This window comes from Etheostoma spectabile, chromosome 10 (genome assembly GCF_008692095.1).
Source record: "Etheostoma spectabile isolate EspeVRDwgs_2016 chromosome 10, UIUC_Espe_1.0, whole genome shotgun sequence".
NCBI classification, from domain to species: Eukaryota; Metazoa; Chordata; class Actinopteri; order Perciformes; family Percidae; genus Etheostoma; species Etheostoma spectabile.
In genome coordinates, this window is record NC_045742.1 from 14,749,036 (window position 1) to 14,775,108 (window position 26,073).

At 39.5% G+C, this 26,073-nt stretch overlaps 2 protein-coding genes across 4 annotated transcripts; both read right to left on the minus strand.

Annotated features, from left to right (window-relative positions):
• Window positions 1-9,577: 9,577 nt before the first annotated feature.
• slc24a6a (solute carrier family 24 member 6a) lies at window positions 9,578-21,193 on the minus strand. The gene is given in 18 exon segments (XM_032527697.1): window positions 9,578-10,444; window positions 11,060-11,125; window positions 12,236-12,348; window positions 12,602-12,716; window positions 12,821-12,987; window positions 13,125-13,392; window positions 14,555-14,602; window positions 14,604-14,725; window positions 15,028-15,164; window positions 15,288-15,341; window positions 15,477-15,502; window positions 15,867-15,941; window positions 16,121-16,224; window positions 17,113-17,197; window positions 17,733-17,807; window positions 17,924-18,000; window positions 20,272-20,373; window positions 20,624-21,193. Coding segments are annotated over 18 exon segments (1,854 nt in total). The 5' UTR covers window positions 20,733-21,193; the 3' UTR covers window positions 9,578-10,333.
• A 724-nt stretch (window positions 21,194-21,917) lies between these two features.
• On the minus strand, window positions 21,918-25,998 carry LOC116696619 (uncharacterized). 3 transcript variants are annotated; one of them, XM_032527701.1, is made up of 12 exons: window positions 25,731-25,997; window positions 25,013-25,095; window positions 24,680-24,838; window positions 24,406-24,520; window positions 23,553-23,603; window positions 23,359-23,436; window positions 23,174-23,230; window positions 22,998-23,057; window positions 22,796-22,860; window positions 22,554-22,689; window positions 22,241-22,305; window positions 21,918-22,149 (listed from the first exon to the last, which is right to left on the minus strand). In XM_032527701.1, the coding sequence occupies exons 2-12, from the start codon at window positions 25,033-25,035 to the stop codon at window positions 21,954-21,956; spliced, it is 1,005 nt and encodes a 334-aa protein (XP_032383592.1). In that variant the 5' UTR covers window positions 25,036-25,095; window positions 25,731-25,997; the 3' UTR covers window positions 21,918-21,953. The 3 variants fall into 3 exon arrangements, with proteins under 3 accessions (XP_032383592.1, XP_032383593.1, XP_032383594.1); XM_032527702.1 differs by having other exon boundaries at window positions 24,406-24,517; window positions 25,731-25,993; XM_032527703.1 differs by lacking the exon at window positions 24,680-24,838 and having other exon boundaries at window positions 24,406-24,517; window positions 25,731-25,998.
• Window positions 25,999-26,073: the final 75 nt, after the last annotated feature.

Consider the following 26,073-nt stretch of genomic DNA (forward strand, 5'->3'; position numbering starts at 1 on the left):
TAATACATTATAAATTTGTAAAGTCATATATATATGTCATAAAAAGCATTACAAAGTCATGGTGTAGTATGTCGTAAAAAGTCTTAGTGTAGTCTGTCAAAATAGTCATAGGATGGTATGTCATTAAAGTCGTAAAAGAGTGATAGTGAAGTATGTCTTAAAAATCATAGTCATAAAATGTCACAGTATAGTATGCCGATAAATAATAAAAGTCATAAAAATGTCATGAAAGAGTGTTAAAAAGTTATAGCTATACTGTAATTGTCATACAGTATGTCGTAAAAAGTATTTAAAGTCATGGTTTAGTACATCAAAAGAATCAGCATTATATGTCATAAAAAGTCGTTACAATTCATAATTCATAATAACTCATAGTATGGTATATCGAAGTAGTCATAGTATGTTGTCTTAAAAAGTCATAGTATAGCATGTCCCAAAACAGTTAAAGTATACTGTATAGTTACAAAAAGTCATAGTATAGTACAGTGGGGGAATAAGTATGTTGACCCCTTGCTGATTTTGCAGGTTTGCCCACTTACAGAATGCAACGATCTATAATTTAATCATTGTACATTCTAACAGTGAAAGACAGAATCCCACAGAAATTCCAGAAAATCACATCATATGAATTTATTAAAATTGATAAAATCTGATGAGGAAAAAAATATATGACCCCTACCAAACAGCAAGTATTCTGGCTCCTACAAGCCAGTTAGTCTTTCTTTAGAACACCCCCAATCCACCAATTATCTACATCAAATACACCTGTCTCACCTCGTTACCTGTATAAAAGACACCTGTCAACACCCAAACAACCAGCATCCAACTCACCACCATGGCAAGACCAAAGAGCGTTCTAGGCCACCAGGGACAGATTGTAGATCTGCACAAGGCTGGGAAGGCTACAAGAGAATCGAAAGCAACTTGGAGAGAAAGATCACTGTCGTGCAGTTATCAGGAAATGGAAGAAGCAGCACACCACCGCCAACTCCCCTCGGTCTGGGCCTCCACACAAGATCTCGCCTCGTGGGGTGTTCCTGATCATGCGAACGGTGAGGAATCATCCCAAAACCACAAGGGGGGAACTGAGAATCAACTGAAGCAGCTGGGACCACAGTTACAAAAGAAACGGTTGGTAACACACTACGCCGTCATGGATTGAAATCCTGCAGCGCACGCAAGGTCCCCTGCTCAGAAGCAACATGTACAGGCCCGCATGAAGTTCGCCATCACCACCTGGACGATCAGAAGAGGCCTGGAAGAAGGTGATGTGGTCAGATGAGACCAAAATAGAACTTTTTGGCCTCAACTCGTCGTGTTTGGAGGGCAAAGAACACAGAGTAAACCCAAGAAAACAGAGTACACCCAAAGAACACGGAGTAAAACTCAAAGAACGCCATCCCACCGTCAAGCATGGTGGTGGCAACATCATGCTTTGGGGGTGCTTTTCAGCCAAGAGGACGGGACAACTCCATCGTATTGAGGGGAGGATGGACGGGCCATGTATACGTGGAATTCTGGACCAACATCTCCTTCCCTCAGTGAGAGATGAAGATGGGTCGAGGATGGGTGTTTTCAGCACGGCAACGACCCTAAGCACACGGCCAAAGCAACAAAAGAGTGGCTGAAGAAGAAGCACATCAAGGTTCTGGAGTGGCCTAGCCAGTCTCCAGACCGAATCAATTGAAAATCTTTGGAGGGAGCTTAAAATTTGAGTTGCCAGGCGACAACCTCGGAACTGAATGATTGGAGGCTGTCTGCAGGGAGGAGTGGGCCACATCCCTGCCGAAATGTGCACAAACCTTGTCACCAACTATAAAAACCGTTTGACATCTGTGCTGGCAATAATGGCTTTTCTACAAAATATTAACCTGCTGTTTGTCCAGGGGGTCAAATACTTGTTTTCCTCATCAGATGGTTATCAATTTTAATAAATTCATATGATGTGATTTTCTGGAATTTTCTTTGGGATTCGGTCTTTCACGTTAGTATGTACATATGATTAAATTATAGATTGTTGCATTCTTTGTAAGTGGGCAAACCTGCAAAGTCAGCAAGGGTCAATACTTATTTCCCCCACTGTAGTATGTCAAAATGTCATCGTATGTAGGTTAGAAGTCATTATATAGTATGTCATAATATTCCATTAAAAAGCTATGGTAGCCAAAAGAATCACAGCATTGTATGTCATTAAAAAATTGTTAAAAGTCTAAAAACTCAGTGTAGAATTCAAAATGGTCTAGATAATATGTCATAGTGTGTATAAAATGTATGTCAGAAAGTCAACAAAAGATCATAGCACAGTGTGTAGTTAAAAGTATTATATATGTATATTATACATTACTTTATGTATATATATACTGTATGTATATTAAATATAATGTCTTGTTGCAGCTGTCGCCTTGGTCCTGTTGCACTTCCTGCACACCTCGCCATGCCCTGCGACGCCCTGCGATGTCCTGCTGAACCCGCTGCATTAGGTACATCCACCTATACTACTCTATCTGAAGTTTCTAAGATAACTTTAGTCGTGCATGATACTATTAAAACTGAATGAAATTGAATTGAATTTTTTTCTGGACTCAAAGCTGATAAAATAGTGATATAACCCGCTGGAAACCAGTTTATGACTTGTCTGTTCGTACACGGTCCCTTTCCTTTTTGGATGTCGTGTACATGGAGCTCTACACGGCTCGCATGGATGCAGTACCAGTAAGGACTATGGACACTTGGCTCGACATTGCTGGATCCTTGAGATCCTATAGACTTTTGATGGAGCCTCACTTCTGTTTGTGCATCTGATTGGTCCCCTGCCTTGTGTCTGTCTATTTCTGCATGTGTAATTTGTAGCTGTGTTCGTCATTCTTTCTGTTGTTCTTTTTATGTTTCCCTCTTTCCCATCTTTCCTCCATGTATTTTTTCTGGCCCTGGGACATGTTCTTACATTTCAGTGTATTGTTTGTAATTGTTCTTAATTTCAAATAAAAAAAAAATAATTTAAAAAAGTCAAAGTATAGTATGTCAAAAAAGTCATAGTATATAGTACAGTATGTCGAAAACGTCAAAGTAGACTATGTTGGTAAAAGTAATGTAAAAGTCACACCAAGTATGTCGAAAAAAGTAACAGTATAGTGTGTTGAAGAAAGCAAAAAAGTCACATAGTATAATATGTCAAAAAATAAAACAAAGTCATAATATAGTATGTGATACAAAAGTTAGTAAAAAGTCATAGAATAGAATATCAAAAATGTTGTAGTATAGTAGGTCAAAAAAGTCATAGTATAGTATGTGATAAAAAGCCAGTAGAAAAATCTAGTGTGGAATGTCAAAAAATTCATAGAGACATGTCATAAAAAGTCATAAAAAAGCCTGAGTATTGTATGTCGCAAAAAACCTAGTATAGTATGTCGTAAATAGTAGAAAGAAATTATTTTATAGTATGTCAACAAAAGTAAAAAATTAATTAAGGTATAGTAAGTGATAAAAAGTCTTAGTGTAGTATGTTGAAAAAATTAATAAAACAGTAACAGTGTAGTATGTCAATAAAAAGTAATCGAATAGTAAGTTGACAAAAAGTCATAATATATTATGTTGAAGAAAGCCAAAAACGTCATAGTATAGTATGTCAAAAAAGTAGAATAAAAGTCTTTTTTTGACAGACAATACTATGATTTGTTTTTAAAAAACCTTTTACAACATACTCACTATGACTTAATAGTCAAAAAAAGTAAAAAAATGTCATGGTAGTGTTGAAAAAAGTCATGCCATAGTATGTTCAAAAGTCAAAGTAGAGTATGTCAAAAAAGTAGAATAAAAGTTGTGTGTAGTATGTCATAAAAGTAAAATACAAATAATAGTATTGTCTGTCAAAAAGAATCATAGTTAGTATGTCGAAAAAGTAGAATAAAAGTCATAGTATACCATGTTGATAAAAGTGATAAAAAAGTCATAGTATAGTATGTGAAAAAAGTCATAGTATGTAAAAAAGTAAAGAACTCATAGTACATTATTTTGCAAAAGTCATATCATGGTAGTATGTTTAAAAAAAGTCAAGATAGTATGTTGAAAAAGTAGAAAAAAGTCATGGTATAGTATGTTGTAAAAAGAAAAGTAAGTCATAGTATTGTCTGTCAAAAAAAGAATCATAGTAAGTATGTCAAAAAGTAAATAAAGTCATAATATAGTATGTGATACAAAAGTCAGTAAAAAGTCATAGTATAGAAATTCAAAAAGTCGTAGATATTATGTCGAAAAAAGTAAAAAAAAAAAAAAAGTAATAGCATTGTCGGGCGAAAAAAGAATTACAAATTGAAATGTGCTGTATTTACATAGCGCTTTTCCAGTCTTAACGACTGCTCAAAGCGCTTTTACATCTACAGGAAACATTCACCATTCACACACATCATACACTGTGGCCGGGGCTGCCGTACAAGGTGCCACCTGCTCATCAGATAAACATCACAACATTCACACTCCGATGCGCCGCACCAGGGGCAACTCGGGGTTCAGTGTCTTGCCCAAGGACACTTTGACATGGGACTGCAGGGCAAGGGATCAAACACCAACCTTTCAATTGGCAGGTAACCGCTCTACCACTGAGCCACAGCCGCCCCTATACTATAGTAGTCGAAAATTAAAATAAAGTCATAGTACAGTATGTCGAAAAAGTAACAGCATAGAATATTGGGGAAAAAAAAGTCATAGTGTAGTGGTTGGAGAAAGCAAAAAAAGAAAAGTAAAAACAACTCATAGTATATTGTTTTGCAAAAAGTTACATTATAGAAGTATGTTTAAAAAAACATAATAGTACAGTATTTTGAAAAAAGTAGAAAAAAGTATAGTGTAGACCAGGGGTCTTCAACGTTTTCCAGGCCAAGGACCCCCAAACTGATGGCGAGATGGAGCGGGGACCCCCAATTAATATATTGTATAAAATTGTGTATATCAAACTGGTCCTATAGTGCCATGTGTGCATTGATGACTGAAAGACATCTCTGCCTCCTTATCGTTTACTACAGTGTGTTGAATTCATGTTAAGTGTGTATTTAAAGACATTTCATTAGTGGAAAAAATATTTTAAAAAGTCTAATCAACCAAAACTTTCGCGACTCCCATGCAGTACCTCCGCGGACCTCCTAGGGGTCGCGGACCCCTGTTGAGACCCCTGGTGTAGACTATCAAAAAGTCATGGTATAGTAGTCAAAAAAGTCATGGTATAGTTTTTTTTTTTAAAAGTCATAAAAAGTAATAGTGTAGTATGTCGATAAAAAGTAATAGTACAGTATGTGGGAAAAAAAGTCATAGATAGTATGTAAAAAAAAAAGTAAAAGAATTTATAGTATATTATTTTTCAAAAGCCACAGTATAGTATGTCGAAAACCCCCCAAAAAGTCAGTGTGGATGTCGTAAAAGGTTTTTAAAAAAAATCAAAGTATTGTCTGTCAAAAAAGATCATAGTATAGTATGTCAAAAAATAAAAAATAAGTCATAATATGGTATGTCAAAAAGTCAAAGTATAGTATGTAATAAGAAAGTGAGTAAAAAGTATAGTCTAGTGTATCGAAAAAAGTCATAGTATATTGTGTTTAAAAAAGTCATAGGCAGTATCTGATAAAAAGTCATAGTAAAAAGTCTAGTATAGAATGTCAAAAAAGTAAGTGTAGAATGCAATGAAGTGAGCGAAATGTATGAGCCGCAGTTGTGGCCTGAGGGGGTCTTTGTGCGGCGCTTCTATGAAGCACGTAAAACAGGATCAAGAATGTAACGGAGAATATGAAGATGATGTGTCTGAGGATGGAGCAACTGCTGCAATGAAGACTGGACTATGAACTGATTGTGAGAGTTGTGTGTTTTATGTGTACAAGAGACTTTGCTACCAAGCAAGATCTACATAAACTTAACTCAGTGCATGTTAATTTCTATGGAGCAGGCGAGTCGAAAACAGATCTGAGTGTGGAATAGTGCGTGGCAGAATACTGGTGGGGTGGCCAGGGCATAGGAAACTTGACCCATTGATCGAGGTGATACGTTTAGAGGTGGACTGGGCCATAGCAATTAAAGTTGTACATGACAAAATGTTTTTATTATCTTAAATGTTTACATGCCATGTGAATGCTACAAAAATGAAAATGAATATGTTCAGGCTAGCCTTATCAACACACTAATTAAAGGAGTGAAAGTACTTGCATATTTGGTTGGTGATATGAATGCTGATGTCCGATGATAACTCTATATTTGCCAAACATCTAATCAATTCTGTCTAGACAGTAAGTTGGTTCTCTCAAGTAAAATTCTGTTAACAGTAGAGAGCTATACATATCAGGGAAGCATGGCATACAACGTCTTGGCTAGACCACGTATATGTACAGCTGATGCTCATGACTGCTTGGAAGTTGAGATTCTGTATGGTTTAGCCACAGCTGATCACATACCTGTCTCTATGGTAATACATCTTGACCTTCCTGAGCGACTAGCATAATAATGACAATACCAATGAGCAACACGAAGAGTGGGACTGGGCAAGCTCACAGCACATGATCTATGGAGTATAATGCACTGAGTGATGATAGTCTCAGTAGTGTTGATATACCTCTTGAGGCTATTCTGTGTGGCAACTTAAATTGTATGAGTCAAAAACATCACAGTGTATGGGTTTATGTGTGGTTAATTAATGCTAGTAAATTTTTAATCCATGACGAAAGAAAGTATAACATTAGACCAGGATGGAACGAATATGTGTCTGAACTCCATGTGGAGGCTAAGGAAGCTTTTCTAAACTGGGTATCATCTGGTAAGCTAGGTATGGACCAATTTGAGCATGAGAAAAAGGCAAATGCAAGGTTTAAATATGCTGTTCGTTTATCAAAAGTAATGAGCAGATGGTGAGGGCAGATTCTATGGCCAGAAGTTGCAACAGCATGATTGTATGAGTTCTGGAAGGAAGTGAAGGTTATCAATAACAGGAAGATGCCCTTGCCATCCAGCATCGATGGACACAGGTGATGAAAAAATTTGCTGAGCTGTGGGGAAACATTTAGAAAGATTTTTAACTGTGTTGAGAGTGTTCACTATCATGGAGGGTGTGGTTATTAGACCTGTTGAAGTGCAGTGCCCTAAGGAATTGGAGGAGAACAAAGCGTGTGGTCTAGACCAGGGGTCTTCAACGTTTTACAGGCCAAGGACCCCCGAACTGATGCGGGAGGGAGCGGGGACCCCAATAATATATATTGTATAAAATTGTGTTATATCAAACTGGTACCTAAGTGCCATGGGTGCATTGATGATGAAAGACATCTTCTGCCTCCATTTATCTGTTTACTACAGTGTGTTGAATTCTGTTAATGTGTATTTAAAGACATTTCAATTAGTGGAAAAAATATTTAAAAAAAGTCTAATCAACCAAACTTTTGCGACCCCCATGCAGTACCCGCGGACCCCCTAGGGGTCGCGGACCCCCTGTGAAGACCCCTGGTCTAGACAAATAACAGCTGAAACACCTGAAGTTTGCAAGCCACAGAGTCTCAGTGCTACTTGCTATGTCTTTTCTGGATAATAGCACATGGTATATTACCTGACTCTATGTTATCTGTACTCTTAGTCCCAGTTATTAAAGACAAAACCTGTAAGGTATCAAGCATAGAAAACTACAGGCCGATCGCTCTAGCGAATATACTTTCTAAAGTGTTAGAAAAAAATATTTGATAGGTTACAAGAATACATGATAACCACTGACAATCAATTTGGTTTTAAAAAGAAACATGGCACGGATATGTGTATATAGCATTGAAAGACTTGTTACCAGTATAAAAGACAGGGTTCAACAATGTTTTTATGTTTCCTTGATGCATCCAAAGCGTTTGACCGTGTTAATCACGGTAAATTATTTAGAAAATTACAAGAGCGGGGGGGGTCCCCCTATACTTGATACTTATTTGCATTATTGGTATTCCCCAAAACTATGCAAGCTAGAGGGGAGGGCAACGTCGGCTTCTTTCCCAGTGACCAATGGGGTTAGACAAGGGGGAATATTGTCACCTGTTCTTTTTAATTTACAATTGGATGATCTCTCTAGGCATTGGAAGGTGGTTAAAACAGTGTGGGGGATGGCTGTTAATCATCTGATGCATGCAGAGATTAATTGTTATGTCACCATACAGTGCTGGCCCACAGCAACTTAGAGTCTGCTCAGACTATGGGCTACAACGACCATCAATTCAATGCGAAAAAGATGTTGTTATGATGTCAGAACTATGGAGGACAGGAAGCTATGTTTTCCTCTTTTTACTTGTCAGGGCAAGACCTTAATGTAAAATACTTGGGCAAACATTATCAGGGACGATCTTTGTGATGATGATGACATACAGCGGCAGTGCCGTAAACTATACGGTCAAGCAAATATTCTGGCACGCAAATTTCATATGTGTTCTGAAGAAGTTAAAATATCTCTTTTCAGAGCATATTGTACTCCACTGTATACGGCTCATCTATGGTGCAGCTACAGTAAAGCAAAGATAAACAAGATAAAGGTGGCATACAATGATGCATTTGGAATCTTGATGAAGCGTCCAAGATGGACCAGTGCTAGCCTTCTGTGTGACCTATAATGTTCCCACCTTCTACGCTGTGCTGAGGAAGTTTATGTACAGATTCATATGCCGATTAACTGAGTCAAATAACACAATTTTAAATGCTATAATCAATCCTGCACTTGTGATACCAGATATTCGTCAAAACTATGGAAGCACTGGAACACGCACCTGTACTTGTTTTAATCATTGAGCATTGCAATTGGTAAATTTGTATGTATGTGTGTTTCTTGTTGTGATATTGTTGGGGATCAGTTTGTCTATATGTATTTATGTCTGTGTCTGGTCTGAACCGCTATTGCAATGTGTTTTTTGTTTTCAATCATCTGGACCTTGAGTCTGTAAAATAAAGAAATAACAAAAGTCGAAAAACAATATATCATCATCTGCAATAGTCATAAAATGGTATGTGGAAAAAAGTATGTCATAAAAATGTCATTGCATAGTTTAATGTTTTAGTATAGTATGTCATATTAAGTAAATAAAAGTCATAGTATAACATGTAAGGAAATATTTATACAAATGTCAATTCATTATGTTATAATATTAGAGCAGAGAAAATCAAATTTCCCAATATTTTGACCAAATATCTCAATGTCTTTGTTGTGGCAATAATGTAGGGTTGACAATTGGTGCTTTAACAAAATATGCACACAATGACATTTTTGATAAATAATCATCGGTAATGTTGATATAGGAACTCTGTGTGTAAAGGCAAAGGAACAGCTGGAACAGTGTGGTGTGTTCAGAAAATCCCATCACTCTACTGGAATGCAGCCTTTAAAACCAGGATAAGACAACTCCTGTGTCGTATCAGGACATTACGATATCAAAAACTTTAGACAATATCTACCCTCATATATTGCTATATTGCCCAGCCCTACATTGTATGGTGCATAGTTGATTCTTAATACGTTGCTCTAATTCTTGTTATATGTATTACAGTTATTTGAAGCACAAGTGAAGAAATGTACAAATGACAAAAGAGAAACTTCACAGAACAAAACATTTTATTGAACTTAACACACACTCAACGTCTCTCTCCAAACACAGACATTCAAAAACACCTTGCAGCATACAGTCACCTTACTCCAGCACAAAAACACCCCCTCTGTGCTGAGAAGCTTGGAGGAAAGAGAGGGGGGGGGGTTACGTTATGTACAAGGCCAAGACAACAGTGGCTCAGTGCAATTAACTGCAGCGTGATGATCAGCCATGCTTTGCTGTTTACAACTACAGATACAAAGGTGTGATGAAAACTCAACAAAAAATTGTACGTAAAAATAACTTCACACGATGAAAAGCTATTTATGATAATAATATCTTGTATAATATATAATAATATAATATATATTCTTACATGTGTAATCATCTGGTCATCGATGTTACTCGTGGCAGTCATTAAGTATTAATAAGTAAATGAACCAACTTCAGGATTCCTTATATAGACAATATTTTTTGTTTCAGAATACAAATTCAAAACTTTATAAATTTGTTGGGTCTGATTTCACAAAAACCTGGGCTGGAGGTGCTCGGTACAAAACTATGTAAAATACTCGTTTATCAAAGGTAAACAATGTAGCTTTCAGGCAGCCGGTGTTGAAGTCAACGCTGCTTAAACGTGTACAGCCACTCTTAAAGTGAAAATTCATCTGACTGTGTATTTAATGAATAACGGCAGCACTGAATGTGGAAAACAAGTCGGACCATGACTCTGCGTGCACATGTACAGGGAGCGTGAATGTCCTCTACAAACTCTCAAAGCCAATGGAGCAGAGGAGGAAGATGGCGTAGAGCAGTATGAGACAGAGTCCCAGTCTGCGGTCCAACCTCCAGCAGTTCAGGTGGACACACAGGACCTGAGGAGGGATGGATGGATAGAGAGAGCTTAACTTCCTGTTGCACTGCCCTACATAGCAATTCCTGAGTCTGGAGACAAGACTAGACAAGGGCTCCATCTGTCTCTGTTGCCTCTGTCTCTGCCTTGACAGGAAGAGGAAAATCGTTGGTAAAGAAGAAAAGGTAGCTGATGTTGGTGGAGACTCATGTTACAATCTAAGAAATAACTACACTACCGGTCAAAAGTTTGGGGTCCCTTCAAAATTTCCATTGCACTCCATTATAGACAGAATACCAGAGCTGAGATCGGTTGCATTGTTTTTTTAACCAGCGCAGCAGTTTTCATATTGCATTATGTGCTTACATAATTGCAAAAGGGTTCTCCAATGTTTTCTTAGTTAGTTTTTTAAAATGATATCCGATTAGTAAAAGGAATGTGCCTTTGGAACATTGGATGAATGGTTTCTGATAATGGGCAATGTAGATATTGCATTAAAGATCAGCCCCCCACTCAGATCAGCTGGTATTCTGTCTAACATCGAGTGGAATGGAAATTTGTAAGTGGCCACATACTTTTGACCAGTAGTGTATATGTATAAACTGAATTTTAACAATAAAGAGCTGATAGAACTCACAGTGAGTATGACTGAGGCCAACAGAAGAATCACTGAGTACACCAGGCCTCTGCTGTTAATTGTCACCTGAAAGCCAGAGAGGACGAAGCATTAACGTGTTGAAACCACACAATGATAAATTCCATGTCTTACAAAGTTCATTCATGGTGTTGTACTATATGTAAATACAGTAATTTATTTTATTTAGTAATTTATTTATTTTCTTTGAAATGCGGAACAACATTCAGACTTTTTATTACTATTTGCTATGTAAAGATAAAGCGGAGTATGGCGTCCTGGGAGGAGAATGAAGTCACACTTCCTCTGTGTGTTGTAATCCGAGCTTCTCGGTTCTCTGCTGGTGCATGTGAGTGCAAATGTAAGTGGCATGCGTACGGGATGCAAAAGCACCGGTATTTGACAAGTTGTAAGAGCCGTGTGGAGGCAATCCCAGACCACTTCGTTTTTTTTTTAAATATTGAGTACAGCCCTTTCAAAGGCATAATAGGAAGGTGTTATCCTAACTAAACATAGTATGGACTAAACAAATGATCCCTCTCAATCATCACTTACGACCCACTAGAAGTGTGTGATGATGTCTGTATCTGCAGAGACCCTGCCCTCTGTCTGTATTTTCTCTTTTCTTCTTATCTTTTGGTGTGCATCACGTTTATGGGCGTCAACAAAGCGCCTTTGGGCCCCATGTGAGTGAGTAATCCCAAGCCAATAACAGTGTGCAGGTGGCAGCCAATGCAGCTTTTCCCTTCTAACAAGTGTAACATACACGCACGCACGCACACGCACACGCACACGCACACGCACACACACAGAAACAGACAGGATGAAGCTCTGCTTTCACTCATAATCCAACAAGGTGTGTTTTGTGTGTGTTTATATGTGCTTTGGAACATAACAGCCGTGAACCAATCTCAAAACTCAGTCTCTGATTCACTGCTTTCTACGACCCTCTCTCTCTTTATTCACTCTTTAGCTCGCTTGACCACCGCTGCGTTCTCTATTTGGCTTTAGCGATACTCCCTTCATATTCTCCCTTCTACCTACAGTATTTTAAAAGTATTTTTCAGGTGGATTGTCTAAAGGTGACAAGGGGGAGAGAGATGAGATAACCAATGTTTTTTGGATCATGGGTCAAGCCAGCTGTACAAGCAATCAGGTAGAGAAAACAGTTGGTGTTACCACTGATCCGTAGCTGACAATGAGAGTCCTCAGCGCCCAGGGGAAGCCCAGGCCCAGAAGCACATCAAAGATATTACTGCCTATGGAGTTGGAAACAGCCATGTCACCCATCCCTGCAACATTTGACATACACACAATGAAATTCAGGAGTGAACATGTAGTTGGAAGGCATTCAAATGACATCAGACATCCAGTCAAACAGCTTGAGTTTTTCAGTTTTTAGTTAAGAAAAAACCCGATTCAGTTTAGTAACATGCCAAAATGTGCAAAAAATGCTAAGTGGTGTAAATGATTCAACAATGTAAAACACACACACACACACACACACACACACACACACACACACACACACACACACACACCTACCTTGTCGGGCAACGATGAGGCTGGCCATGCAGTCAGGGACGCTGGTGCCGGCTGCCAGAAAAGTAATGCCCATGATGACTTCTGGGATACCAAGTGTGTAGCTGATTATGGTAACCTAGACAGAAACACAGAGGGAAGAGGCTGTGATGATGTATTTATGTGTGTGTGCGTGTTTGTGTGTGCACAGTGCACATGCAAGTGTATTAGTGCGTTTCGTACCATCCAGACCATGAGGTACGAGAATAGGGCTATCCAGAGGGTGGAGGACAGGAAGGTGAGAAGGTACCAGCGCTCCCACCGCGGCAGGTTACAGTCGGGGATGGAGAAGTAAAGTAGGACGCTCACGGGCCAAGAGAGCAGCCACTTCAGACGCACACACCAACCACCTGAGGAAATTATGAAAACACACCAGAGGAAGCTTGCTACAGTCAGTTTGAACCTGAGATATTTTCTAGCTAGTTACTGTATATATTTGACACATGAAAAGATGCACAGTGTGCATAACAATGTGTTCACCACTCACGTGGCAGGGTGAAGGGTTTGAAAGGAATATTCTCCTCCTCTCCTTCCTCCTGCTCTTCCTCCTCTTCCTCTTCCTCTTTAGGATGTGCTACCCCACCTGTCTCTCCCCCCGTCTCTTTACCCCTCTCCCTCTCTCCCTCCAGTGGCTGCTTGTCTCCCTCGGCCACCGTCCCGTTCTCCCTCCCCCATGACCCGTTAGCACCCAAACCTTCCTCGCCCGAAGCACCCCCTTCCTCTGGGCCACCCCGGGCCCGAATCAGCCTCTGCCTCTGTGGGTGGGGTGGGAGTGAAGTCGGAGAAAAGAAAGAAGGGGAAAAGAAAGAAAAGAAAAGGACATGAGAAACTACTTCATCTGACTGTAGCAACAATGTGAGAACTGGCAGCCAGGCATGTCCTCACCAGAGGGGGATTTGGCAAGCATTGATTGGGGGCATGGTACAGAGCAGGGGCAGCAGTGGAAGTCACACTTTAATTTGGCACTGGAAATGCAAAGCACACATGCAGGAGAGCCAAAAGAGTGAGGAAGCAGATTTGAAGATTAAGTTACTGTCTGCTTGTGTCTGGGATAATACAAGGTGTGGATATGTGTGTTTGATACTCCATCAAAATGTATTCCCCTCATCTTTTTTGTCTACCTCCAAAGCTCCTGTACAAACACTGCACTGTGAGTAGTATCTTGCTACTGATACTGGAGAGAAACTCTCTCAAACTGTAGAGAAACTAAAACTAAAGTATCAATCTCATTATCCTGGTATGGATCAATATCAATACCAATGTTGGTATCAATATTTAGATCTATCTGCCCACCACTACTTTCCAGGTTCTCCTTCTCCGTGAACATCAAGTAATTAAGGAGAGGGTTAGCTTTTCCTGCTACAGCTTTCCAACCGTGTTCAGAAGGCACAGGGGTTTCTCCATCTCCACTGCCGGTGCTGGTACTCGTTCCGAAGCTAATCCCTGTCACTCTCTCACTTACTCTACCCCACACTCCCCACACGCACACATACCTGCTCTATAGTGTAAATCCTCACAACAGTGTAGGCTACTTACCTAGGCTATGTCGTAGACTCTGTGTGGAGCCTACGTACAACCATAAATCCACCTTAACTCTGAAACACGCATTTCTCCATGTATACATACACATTAAAAAAATGTTTTGCAGTTATGTTACAGCTTGTGATGCTACAGTGACTTACATATGTTTTAATGGTAGCAACACAATTCAATAACAAAAAACTAGCGAGTAGATACTAAGAACTTATGGAGGACTTTACAACACTAACCTAAGAGCAGATTTACAAATAGCTGGTGCAACCCTGTTCAGGTACACAAGAGTGAGTGCAGTTTAAACATTTAAATACCCACCAATCTAGCCCAAAAAAACCCGGGCAACTTGAAGTTATGTGAAGGGTTAGAGCGAGTGCGGTGTACCTCGTTGATGACCATGCATCCTGCCATACGCAAGCGGGTGAGGGGGGGGGAAATGTAGGGTGATGAGAAGGCGGAGGCTTGCCTCTGAGAAGGAGAGCTGGTGGGGGTGCAGGTTCAGCAGCTCATCCACCATCACCACCCCTGAGTCCTGGCCGGCCACCGAACATGAATCTGGGAAAGGTGCAGGGAGGTTGGATGGAGGTTGGCAGGAGATATCAGTAGAAAGGAGAGGATAGCTTAATAAGATAAAAGATAGACAGCAGACAAAAAGGAAGACAAAACAGACAGAGTGATAGAAAATGTGGAGAAAAAATCTTGTCCGTCTATGCGCTCTTCTCTTTCAGCCTGGTGGAATTCCACAGGGTTTGACAGGCAGCCTTAACTGTGTCACTAGGTCTGTTGAACGCTGCTCTGAGAGAGAGACTGAGGAAAACGTTTTTAATGTTTTGGATGTAAAACACGAGCTGCTGCACCTGGCTTCAACGGCACCATGTCGTTGTCGCAGTCTCCGGCGTTTCCGACAGCGGTCGTACGTCGCAGGCGGCTCAGCCACGGCTGACCTGCCCTGCTGCAGTGTCTCTCCGTCAGGCTGCGCAGAGATCTGTTGAACCTAAGCACACAAACACACACACACACACACACACACACACACACACACACACAAAGATGTCGAGTGTGTGGTGGCTTGATACCAACAAGATAGAAATGTGAGAGGGGAAAAAAAGGCTCTCACTTCATGATGATTATGTAGATTCCGTACATAGAGATCAGGATGATGGTCTCCCACCTTAAAACATGCACAAAAACACCAACACAGATTCATTGATACCACATTCATCACAATGACAGTCAGCTATCCCGCAACCTGACATTTAAACAACATGGGCTTCTGAATTGTAATCAAGTTTAATTACACTCTTACCACATGACTTTTTCATCATAGATCACCTGAAAATACAATGAAAATATACTTCAATTACACCACAAAAAATAAATATTTGTACATGTCTTATCAAAGGAACATTAAAAAAGAATTGATTTGATAATATTGGCCAATATATTGACTCCTATTAGCTCGTCACATCTTGGTTACAATTCTAAAAACCAAACATATTTAAGGGATGATATTGAAAAGATGTGATGTGCTAATACTAGTTATTAATGACTGATAGGCCTGTGAATTAATATTGGCCTCAGAAATCCAGTATCGTCAAGCAATAATATTGTATGACGTGAGTATTTTCTTTCTACTGGTTGCCATATATACTCATTATATGTTGTTTCTGGAGTAATTAAATGGAGAGTTTCTCACCAGGATAAGCACCAGTATGGACAGGATGTAGAAGGCAGCATCACGAAACAAAGGCCACCAGCTCAGAGAGATGGTCTGGAACGAGAAGACACAAAGTAAAGTCAAGCAAATGTTGTGAGAACAAAAATGCAACGTGATGTGATCATGTGAAGAAAGAAAAACTAAAATAAAAAATATCTGTTTGCTTTTATGTTTAATGAGTTTTATTAGTACAGAAAAGGTGAGATCAGTTCTCATTTAAGCTTAAGCTGGACCTGTCCAGAGAAGATGCCACAGAGGCCGATGATGACCAGGATGTTAAAGACAGCTGATCCCACAATAGTTCCCACACCCACGTCTCCTTTTGTGATAAACACCCCTAAAACACACAGAACAAGAAAGAGCAAGCCATAAATCATCAGCAAAAACTAAAGTAATGTGGAAATCTGTAAGAAATGATAGATTGCATCTCTCTCACATACATAAATATGTATAAAGTAAGGCATAATATCTCTCTCCTCTGAACAGAAATATTGTTGGTTCATAACCAAGGGGGCTGGGCAAATATATTTTATCTTGTGCTCTTATATTGCCTAAAGTCACTTTAATATATGTAAAGGCCAGCCTATTTTTTTATTTGAGAATAAAATAGGTTATTTCAGGGGCAATATATGGGAAAATGTCCTTTAGCCACATGGATTTAAAAGCAAAGTTTTCATTCTTACAAACCACAACAATACATCTGCTTCAATTTGATTAAACTGTATGATCTGGCTTCTGGCAAACGTAGCAGTGTCCAGGATAATCCCGATAGTGTTCTAGTTTCTCACATTACCACGACATGGTGTACAATGGTTTCTGTATCTGTTTTATATCTGGGCCAAAGTTTCCAAACAATGTGAACAACGTCCTTATTTTGTCTAAATTTCAACATGGAAACTTTAATCTTGTTGATGCCTGGATCTTTTCTACCCAAAGTGTATTTTTTTAATCCAATGTCCATATTTACAGAAACCCTAATGATTTGTTGGGAAAAAAAACACCAAAAAATTTGCAGGTGAGCTGGCAAACAATCAAACAAAAATTGGAATGTGCTCTTCTCGCCGTCTTTTTCTACTTTTGCTTGAAATAAGCCGAGATGAAATGACTCCCCTCAGCCCTGATCAGGTGAAGATGTCTATGATTGCAGGTAAGTGGAGCGCTAATGGGGCAACCACTGGGCTAATCCATGAGAGTGTGTAATTGATTAGACGAACGCCCTACTGACCAATCAGAGAGGTGAAGAGCTCGGGGGCGGAGCTCCCGGCTGCCATGAAGGTTGCCCCGGCAACATCCTGACTCAGCTGAAGGTTCTGGAGGACAGAGGAAGACGAGTTTAATGATTGACGGATGAGGCTGTTGATCCACAATTAACAATTTTCCCCTGCAAATGCACTTGTACTCATGTGTGAGTAATGTTAAAATGCTAAAAAACTACAGTGCAAAGTTATCTGGAGAAAATGTTAAGCCTTTAGAAAAAAAATAAGATAAAGATATTTGTAATATTTCAATTAATGCAAATGTGCTTGGGGCTTGGTGACACAGGCGGCGGAGCTATAAGTTTTGATATCTGCACTAATGAAGCGTTTGTTTACGTCTTCTCGTGGGAAAAATATAGACAGTCAGAAAAATAACTCCATCCTTATCCTTTAAAGGTTTAAATGAAAATCAAATAAACAGATGCTTTGTAAAAATCCCAGTTGACACCTGAAAAGCACAAAGACAACATCAACAATCTAATTGCAGACTCTAAACTAAACTAACTCTCTTTCTTGTTAAAAAAAGAAGAAACCTCTCCTATATGTCCTAAACGATTTGATTTATTTATCAGATGTCTTTAGTTCATACCTCTGATACTTTTTCCAGTGATGGCACAAAGTAAACATCACACACGATGGCCAGTGCATGAAACATGTAGATCGCCTGTGAAAAGGAGACACATTATTTGCCATGTGGCTTATAGAAGCATTTCTGTTTGTGAGTTTCATGCAACAAAATGAAGCGTCCACTTCAAATTCTTAGGAAGAGCCGATACTCACACAGAGAACATGAAGGACTACCGCTCCCTGTCTCTTCTGCTTCAGAGTGAAGAGGTCTTCAGGAAAATCACTGATAGCTGGAGAAGGGATGGACAGAGAGTGACCTAATGATGTGTAAAATGGGGGAACGTCCTGAACTATAGAGCTGAAACAATTAGGGGATGGATTGATCAGTTGATCCGCAGAAGAATCGGTCGGCAAATATTCTTAAAATCAACGAACCGTTATTTCAACGGCCCAAGTTCCAGCCTCTCAAATTAGAAGGGATGTTGTTAATCTGTCTCTCCATTGATTCCCTGTCACGTTTAGGATTGTTTTTTATTGATTTTTAACTTTGGAAATAAGAGGTATTCCATGGACCTCTGTATTTAAAGGAGTTGTTGTGGCCTTTGACCTCAGCAGGGATCTTTGGCTGTTGAGTCCAGGCTGAAAACTAAAGGTCATCGTGGTTTTGCTATTCTTTGTCTTATGTTATTGTAAACTGAATATCTTTGGGTTTTGGACAGTTGGAAGTGCAACAGAAATAATCAATTCATAATCAATGAAAATAATCATAATTTGCCGATCTTCCACGAGCCTCCAGTCACTTTTTTTGTTAAATGTGTGGGTGTGTGTATGACTTAGTTAGATGTGTGTCTGGTTGCATCCCCTAGCAACAAGGGCCGAGACAGCTCGAGGTTAAAATGCATGCCACAGTTGTGACGTGGAGAATATAATTTTTAGAATATTAGTAAAAAGCCATGTTGACCTTGTTTCTCTGTTTCATAAGCCCTGTGAGTGGTAAAACATGTGCAGGGTGTGCTGGAAAAGAACGCACCCAGAAATAACTAACACTGTGACAAACGGAGTGAAGAAGTGGTTTCATCTCCAGACAAGAGAAACAGAGGAAACAAGGTGTAGTCATGGGTTCGCGATGGGAAACAGGACGTCAACAGAAAAACTGTCGCTCCCTGCACTGACACAATGTATCAAGGAGAAGGACACTGCGAGAGGAATAAAGACAGAGGGAAATGTTAGGTTTGGTGTCAGACTCCGGAGAGACTGTTGGTGTCAGGGCGAGAGAACTGTCTTAAAGGAACTCTGATCATTGTGCATAAATTGTTATTTAATTGCAATATCATTTTCTAAAGTATGTTATATACTAACTGAGTGACTCCTGTGAATTAATTTCTGGTCTACCATTCAAAAAACACAACTTAGACGTTCAGTCAATTGGAGTCACTGCGGCACTGGGACCAGAGCAGAACCGGTCCAGAACCTTCAGACAGGTTAAGACCAGTTAAGTTGAATTATTATTGAGTTTTCAGCCCTTTTTTTAATGGTTCATCTTGTGACTTCATGATGTCACTCATGCCATCTGCACCCAGGTCTCCAACTCTTTCAGTAAAGCCAGTGATTCCTGTGAAGTCAATCTTCAACGACACCAAATTTGGCTGAGTTAGACGACGCGTTGCAACCACCCTCTTTCAAACTGTAAGGTTTGAGTTTCGCTCAACTGCACCGTCTTGCACATATAAGCTCAAACTAATGCATCAACTCACTGCGCCATAAAGAAGCTTTCATTATGAGGCAGCTCAAAATAACAATAAAGAAACCTCTCAAGTGACTTTCTGATTTATTTGTGAGTCAGGATTCATGAAACCTTCATTGAAGATAAAGGTAACAAACATGTGAGGGAAACAACTGTGACTAATGTGTCTGAGATCCTGCACAGAGGAACATTGTGCAGTTAGTTAGCAGCTACCATGCATCACATGTCGGGAGACACAAATATGGTGTGTGATATTATGACAACCTGTCACAAGATTTTGTTTAGACATGGATCAAAAGGTATATTTTTATCACCAAGAACAATATAGGGCTCTTGAAAATAGAAATTTGCTAAAAGGAAGAACATGTCTTTGAGGCCTTGAAGTTAATCTGTACTGTTTCCCCCAAGGCAGTTTTTCTAGCTCAACATATTCTCTGTAATTGGATACAGAATCTCTTCATCTCACATCAGACTGTAAGACGCTGTCTCTGATTCTCTCTTAAACATTCAAAACAGCCAATTAGATCCATGCACACAAACAAGAGATGAGAGAACTGAGGATGAGAGGCTACTAATCAGCAGGTCATGACAGGCACTTTGAACAGCTCCAGATGCACAAGCTATCCAACCACAAATTCAGCATTCAGTTTCCTAGCAACTGGGTCCCCACAAAGGCCTAACTGTTTAAACATCTAGATGTGCAGAGTTTGAAGAAATGAAGGATGAGGTGGAGGGAGAGGTAGATTGACGCACGCGCGCGCGCGCACACACACACACACACAGACACACACACACAAACACACACACAATGTCTCACCGGATCTAGAAATACTGTTATTTTCATTGTTGTCTTTTTCTTGTTGCAAGAGCTCTTTCTTGGACAAGGAGATATCCTGATCCCCAGTGGATGCACTGGAGCCTAAAAAGAAGGATTGACATCAATAAATACACGAGTAGCAGCAGTAGGCTAGCCTAAGTTTACCCAACTTGTATTTATTTGTGTCTACTATGCTGCTTTAAACGCTCGTTTAGGAATGTTCTGTCGGCCTATTATTACTGCAATCTAACATTTAAATATTTGTGACAATTGCATGGTCATAGACAGCACACGGATTTGTTTACTGTAGATGAAATCACAACATTTTGATGTGTTGTTCCTTGAAAAGCACCTGTAACATCGTTGAAGTTAAAGATCCAGGCGGCTGCGAGCAGACCGACTCCACAGACGCAGAACCGCGGGAGGAGCCGCGTCTGCCTCGGTCTCCTCGGCGCCTTCATCCCGCCAGCCGCTACCCGGCTCTCCGCTCAGAACATGTCCCTGCTCCTCCTCCTCACACAGCCGGTGCGGTTCCCGTTATACAGACTGGATCAAACTGGCCTGTGGCTCTCTTTTCCGATTTATTGTCTTTCAGCTATTTAGCTTTGGGCTCCATCCACGATACAGGAGGATGCTTGATAGGTTTGGCCTGTCATTAGCATCTCAGCACGAGACTGTCCCCACGCAGCATCCGCAAGCTCAAACTGCAGCACACTCAAAATGAATCATCAGCCAGCTATGTTAAAAACATCTCTCGATTCAGACCATCCTCTCATTCCTCCTGCCCTACATTTGATCCCCCCACTTTATGATTTTCCGTATGGGAGGGGGTGTTTTCCTGAAGTCACAGACAAGACCACCAGGGAGCGCCTTCAGCTGGGAGGGGCGACTGCAAGGCATAGATACACTTTTACTGGAGCACGTAATTTAAAATGTGAAATTTTTTTATTTTTATTATTTATGAATGTTAAAGTGAAACTGGGACACTAACCTGACAATAATAATAACGAACGGTCTTATAGTGGCAGACTGGACTGCTACTCTTATCAAGAACTCATCTCTTTGGTCCACAGTTATTGAAGTGTATCTTCATAACATGCTCGCATGGCCACATATGTCTGAATGAGTTATTGGCTGCTGTAACCCTTTCCCTACACTCACCACATAGAGATCCCTTCGTAAATCTGTCAAAATACATCTAAGTACAGAAGTCCCCTTGTTATTAAACAAAAGAAACAATTATAGCAAACAAAAACTTTTCCAATGCAGCCTACATAAGAGCAGGTGTGTACGATTTTAAGTCGATGCGTAGTGGCCAGGAGGACTAAGAAAAATATGAACTATTACATTTTTTTTTTTTAAATAAACATTGGTTAGAGCAAGACGTTTAAAAAAACAAATATATATATATATATATATATACACACACACACACATATATATATATATATATACATATATCATACATCTCTTCTTCTAAATCAGTGCACAAACTCATAATAAATGTGCAAAATTATTTTTATCCCACTTCACATATAGTGTAGGCTAGTATTTTGCAAAAAAAGAAACAATTTAATAAACCCATTAGCCCAATGACCTGCCTAGTAGAAAACATTTTCAGCTACAAAAAAACAACAATAAGCCAAAAAGAGTTAACATGTTTATAAGTGGGAGTGTTTCAATCAAATAGGAGGTAAAGTCCCGTATTGCACACTGCAGTAGGGCTGTAACATCAAGCGTGCACCACTCCACAAGGTGTTGATGGAAAAAAAGTTTCCTGTACAGGTTCCTGAAGCCACAAAAGCCGAAACGGTGAGGATGACAAACAGCAGAAAGAGTCTTGCTCTCTGGAAGGCTGTCTCCAAGACACCTGCACACCTTAGACAATGAAGAAACCAGAGGGACGATTATGAATGAGGTAACAAAATATGATTCAGAGCCATTATCGTATAATGCAAAACTTAAGTACCTTTTGGTCTGAAGATCTACTGTGGCACTTTGAGGCTTTGGCAGCTCCTCTGCCTCAGGTTCTTCCTGCACATAGAGTACCAGACATCACTAATCCCCTCATTTCAACATCCAGTCTTTGGATTTACAGTGGCACACTCTAGTGGTCACTTGTGGAAGTACAGGATAATAAACCTTAAATCTACACCCAACTTTATAGGATTTATTGCAAAACTGCATTATTTTTATCCAGGTGAACATAATAAACTGGCAACTGAGTGATATTTACAGTCTCTCATGTTTAAAAGTCTATACACAGGAGGGAGAAGTCGTACATGTCTAAGATCTGTGGAGTCTGACATGTTGGTTTCCACTTCAGCTGAAGAGGCCAGCAGATTCATTTCCTCTGCGAAGGACATAGGGGGACTGAGCGATCCTTCCTTTTCTGCCATCAGGTCATTCACAAAAGCGCTAGAATTCAACAGCAGACACACAGTACAGTATGACTGCAAACAGACGACTCAGTGTACATCATAATATATATTTAGAACAAGAGGATATAATGTGTCAGAGTTACAATGAGGCCTCATCCAGTCTGTTCTCCAACTGATCACTGAGCTTCTGATTTGTCAGCCTGAGATCCTGGTGCAAGGAAACATGATCAGACACACTTCCACAGCTCATACCAATAAGACTTAATATGAAAGCGGTCGGTTGCTGAGTAAATACTGCTCTTTCTGCTTTCTTAACTGAATAGAAATGGTTGAGAATATCTTTACCTTTATGATGTTGGAGCACTCTTCTATTGCCTCCTCCAAGTGCTTTAACTGCAAGTTTTTCTAAAACGCACATGAAGAAATTTGATGTTAAAATAATTAAAAAGACAAAGAACTGTCAAGATATTCATGTTGAAGTCCTAAGAGAAAGATCCATCTTTACATGGCTGTTGTCCTACCTGATGAATAACCTCATCCCTTTTAAGCAGCCCTAACTGAGCCTCTCCCATGCTACTCTGAAGAAACACACAATATAACAAATAAGAAGCTGTTTGACATTGTGACATGACTAATGCAAACACCGGTAGACTGAATGGGGAAAAAGAAATAATCCAACATCTCCAAGTTAAATCTATAGTGTTACCTCCAGGGTTTGAAGTGAAACCTTGAATCTGCTCAGGACAATCTTGTCCTGGTCTCTCTCTTGCTGGAGAATCTTGAGCTAAAAAAGTTGGAACGACATTTAAATGTGCCAAGTGTTTTGAAATGTCTTTACCTCTTCTAACTAGAATATGATGACAGATCATAGTGCTGTGTGAAAAGTAACAGATATCATACCTCTGTAATTAGCTTCTTATTCTGTTCTTTTATCATGGTGTATTCCTTCTCCTGCATAAAAACACAACATGAAGGGTTACCTGAATATATGTAAATATACAACATTATGTGTATATGTATGTTGTCTGTAATGTATCTATACTAATGTGACATCTGATTTACTTCACTAACTATGAATGAAATGATATTTAGATTTAAACCCACTGTGCAGTTGCCCTGTCTGACAAATATGGGTAGCATAGCATTTGCATTGAATGTAATTAAGTCTCAAAAATAGCTTGGAATTGTTTATAACAGAGTTAGCAAAAGGTTTTGGAAGAAAAAATAACATATAACACAGATGCCAAACCTCCACAGGATGGCTGTTAAAGTGCTGTACAGTAATAAAACCCTAGCTGGTGTTACCCTATTTTATGATTATATATCAACAAACTTGCAATCCATTATTTTTGACTAAAGGCAAAGTAACAATTTCAAAAACCTGATAGATGAAATTTTAAAAAGGAATTATCCTTTTTCTTATCAAAGGTTGCCTAAAAACTAAAATCCTTGACATACACTTCTGGGGTTTACTAGTGAGATGCCACTGCAGTGAGGGCGGGTCTAAAAACATCGACCTATGACCTGAATTAGACTACAGTAACAGACACAATTGATCAATACGAGATATGAGGAAGATACAGTGGTTTCTAAAAAATTACATAAATCATTTGAATGCTAACTTAAGTTACTAGCAGCTCAGAACTCTGCCTGAAGCAACACTGGAATAGAGCCGGGCAGTTCATCAATGCAATGTAAGACTAGATACCATCAAGGACTTTGCTTTGCCTTCTTATACCTTCTGGTTACCCACCAATTTCTGAATCTTTTGTTCACTGCATCTCTTTGCGTTGAGGTCATCAGCCAGGAGGGAACTGCAGGGCTCTGCTTCAACCTGCTGTGCTTCACTGATGTTCTTCTCCAGGCTGCAGAGAAACAAACACATCTACCTGCTGCTGACTGATTTCCCCCCATTAATGTTAAAGCACTAGTTCAAAGACTAAACAGATAAAAAATATAAGACATATAAGCCAACATGTCTGTTGTCTTCTGTCACTGAAAAGGGACAATTGTGTGTGACTAGTTACGCTTTCACTTGTTTTCTGAGGTTGGCGTTCTCTGAGCGCAGCATTGCTATATCATCATCTGCAACATCCAGCCATTGCCTCATTTTAGCATTCAGGTCCCTCTGTTGGCAGTGAGCATAATCCAGCTCCGTTATTTTCTCAAGCATTGCCGTTGGTGTCCTACACACACACACACACACACACACACACACACACACACACAATCTATGTGTATACAAAGTGTGTTCACGTACACTAGCATGTGCACATGCCAAAAAAAACACCAGATCCAGTTCCATACAATGCATTGCAACATTTTTTCGTGTGTGGGTTTATTCAGTGAACATCACTCACATATTTTCCTCTGTGACATCCATCCTGCTGGTTTACTCCTCCCTTCCACGACTTTTAAGATATATTTTCCATTTTCTTCCAGCCTTTATTTATTAAAAACAGAAATTATTTTTGACATCGTTTATGACTGTGGTCCACTGAATTGTGTTGACGGTGTGAATCTCTCAATAGAGGATAGACTCGACTGATGCAGTTAACTTATCTAACAAACATGTATAACATACATTAATTATTGAGACATTTGCATAAAGCAGAAATCTCTGCAATGAGCAGCGCCAAAATATCTTTCTTATCTTTAATATCTATATATATCTATATATATCTATATATATATATATAGATATATATATATATATATATATATCTTATATATAAATAAGTCTGTTATTAGCTTGAGTTATATAAGTCACATTTTTAAAAGAACTGAGGTAATGTTAGCTACAACTTATCATTGATCAGTTAGTTTAGCCAAAATGCTGACAAGTAACATGTGCAAGTAACGTTATGTGTGATTGAGAAAATTATTAGGGTTTTTCAATACCTGTTGACACCCTTCATTAATGTTTTACAGACTCAGCTAGCTAGCTAGAAACATTAGCTAGCTACCATTTCTCAGCTAGCATAGCACCCGTAGATACAAGTATACCAAAGGTTAGCGTACTACTACAAATGTTTTATACTTATATCCGCTTTTAAATATACAATAAAAATGCCTTACCAGCGAGTAAATCCAAACTAATATGTTAGACTGTGGTCTAAATTGTGGTCTAAATTGTGATTTTGGCTGCTAAACCAAGCGCAGGAAGCCTGGGTTGCTAGGTTACCATGCACCTGGCACTAACCTGGGGCGCCTTTAGGCCTTTATTATTATTATTATTATTTTTTTTTTTTACAGTCACTGGTTCAGCCCGTAGACTGTATATTAACATTCAACGTTCAGCCAGTGACTGTAAAAAGATTCAGCCCCAGCCCAGACAAACGGCGGTGTCTGCAGAGCCCGCCGTTTCACACCATTAGTGACGGACTGGGATCAAACACCGGTCATGGAATTTGCACAAATT

Bases quoted from the DNA above. Each gene is read 5' to 3' on its own strand.
- LOC116696619 (XM_032527701.1), bottom strand. From the start codon at position 25,035: ATGGATGTCACAGAGGAAAATAT. The intron at 23,058-23,173 runs GTAGGACAACAG...TGTGCGTTTTAG, and splicing joins GGGATGAGGTTATTCATCAG to AAAAACTTGCAGTTAAAGCA. The intron at 22,150-22,240 runs GTACTTAAGTTT...TCATTGTCTAAG, and splicing joins GTAGATCTTCAGACCAAAAG to GTGTGCAGGTGTCTTGGAGA.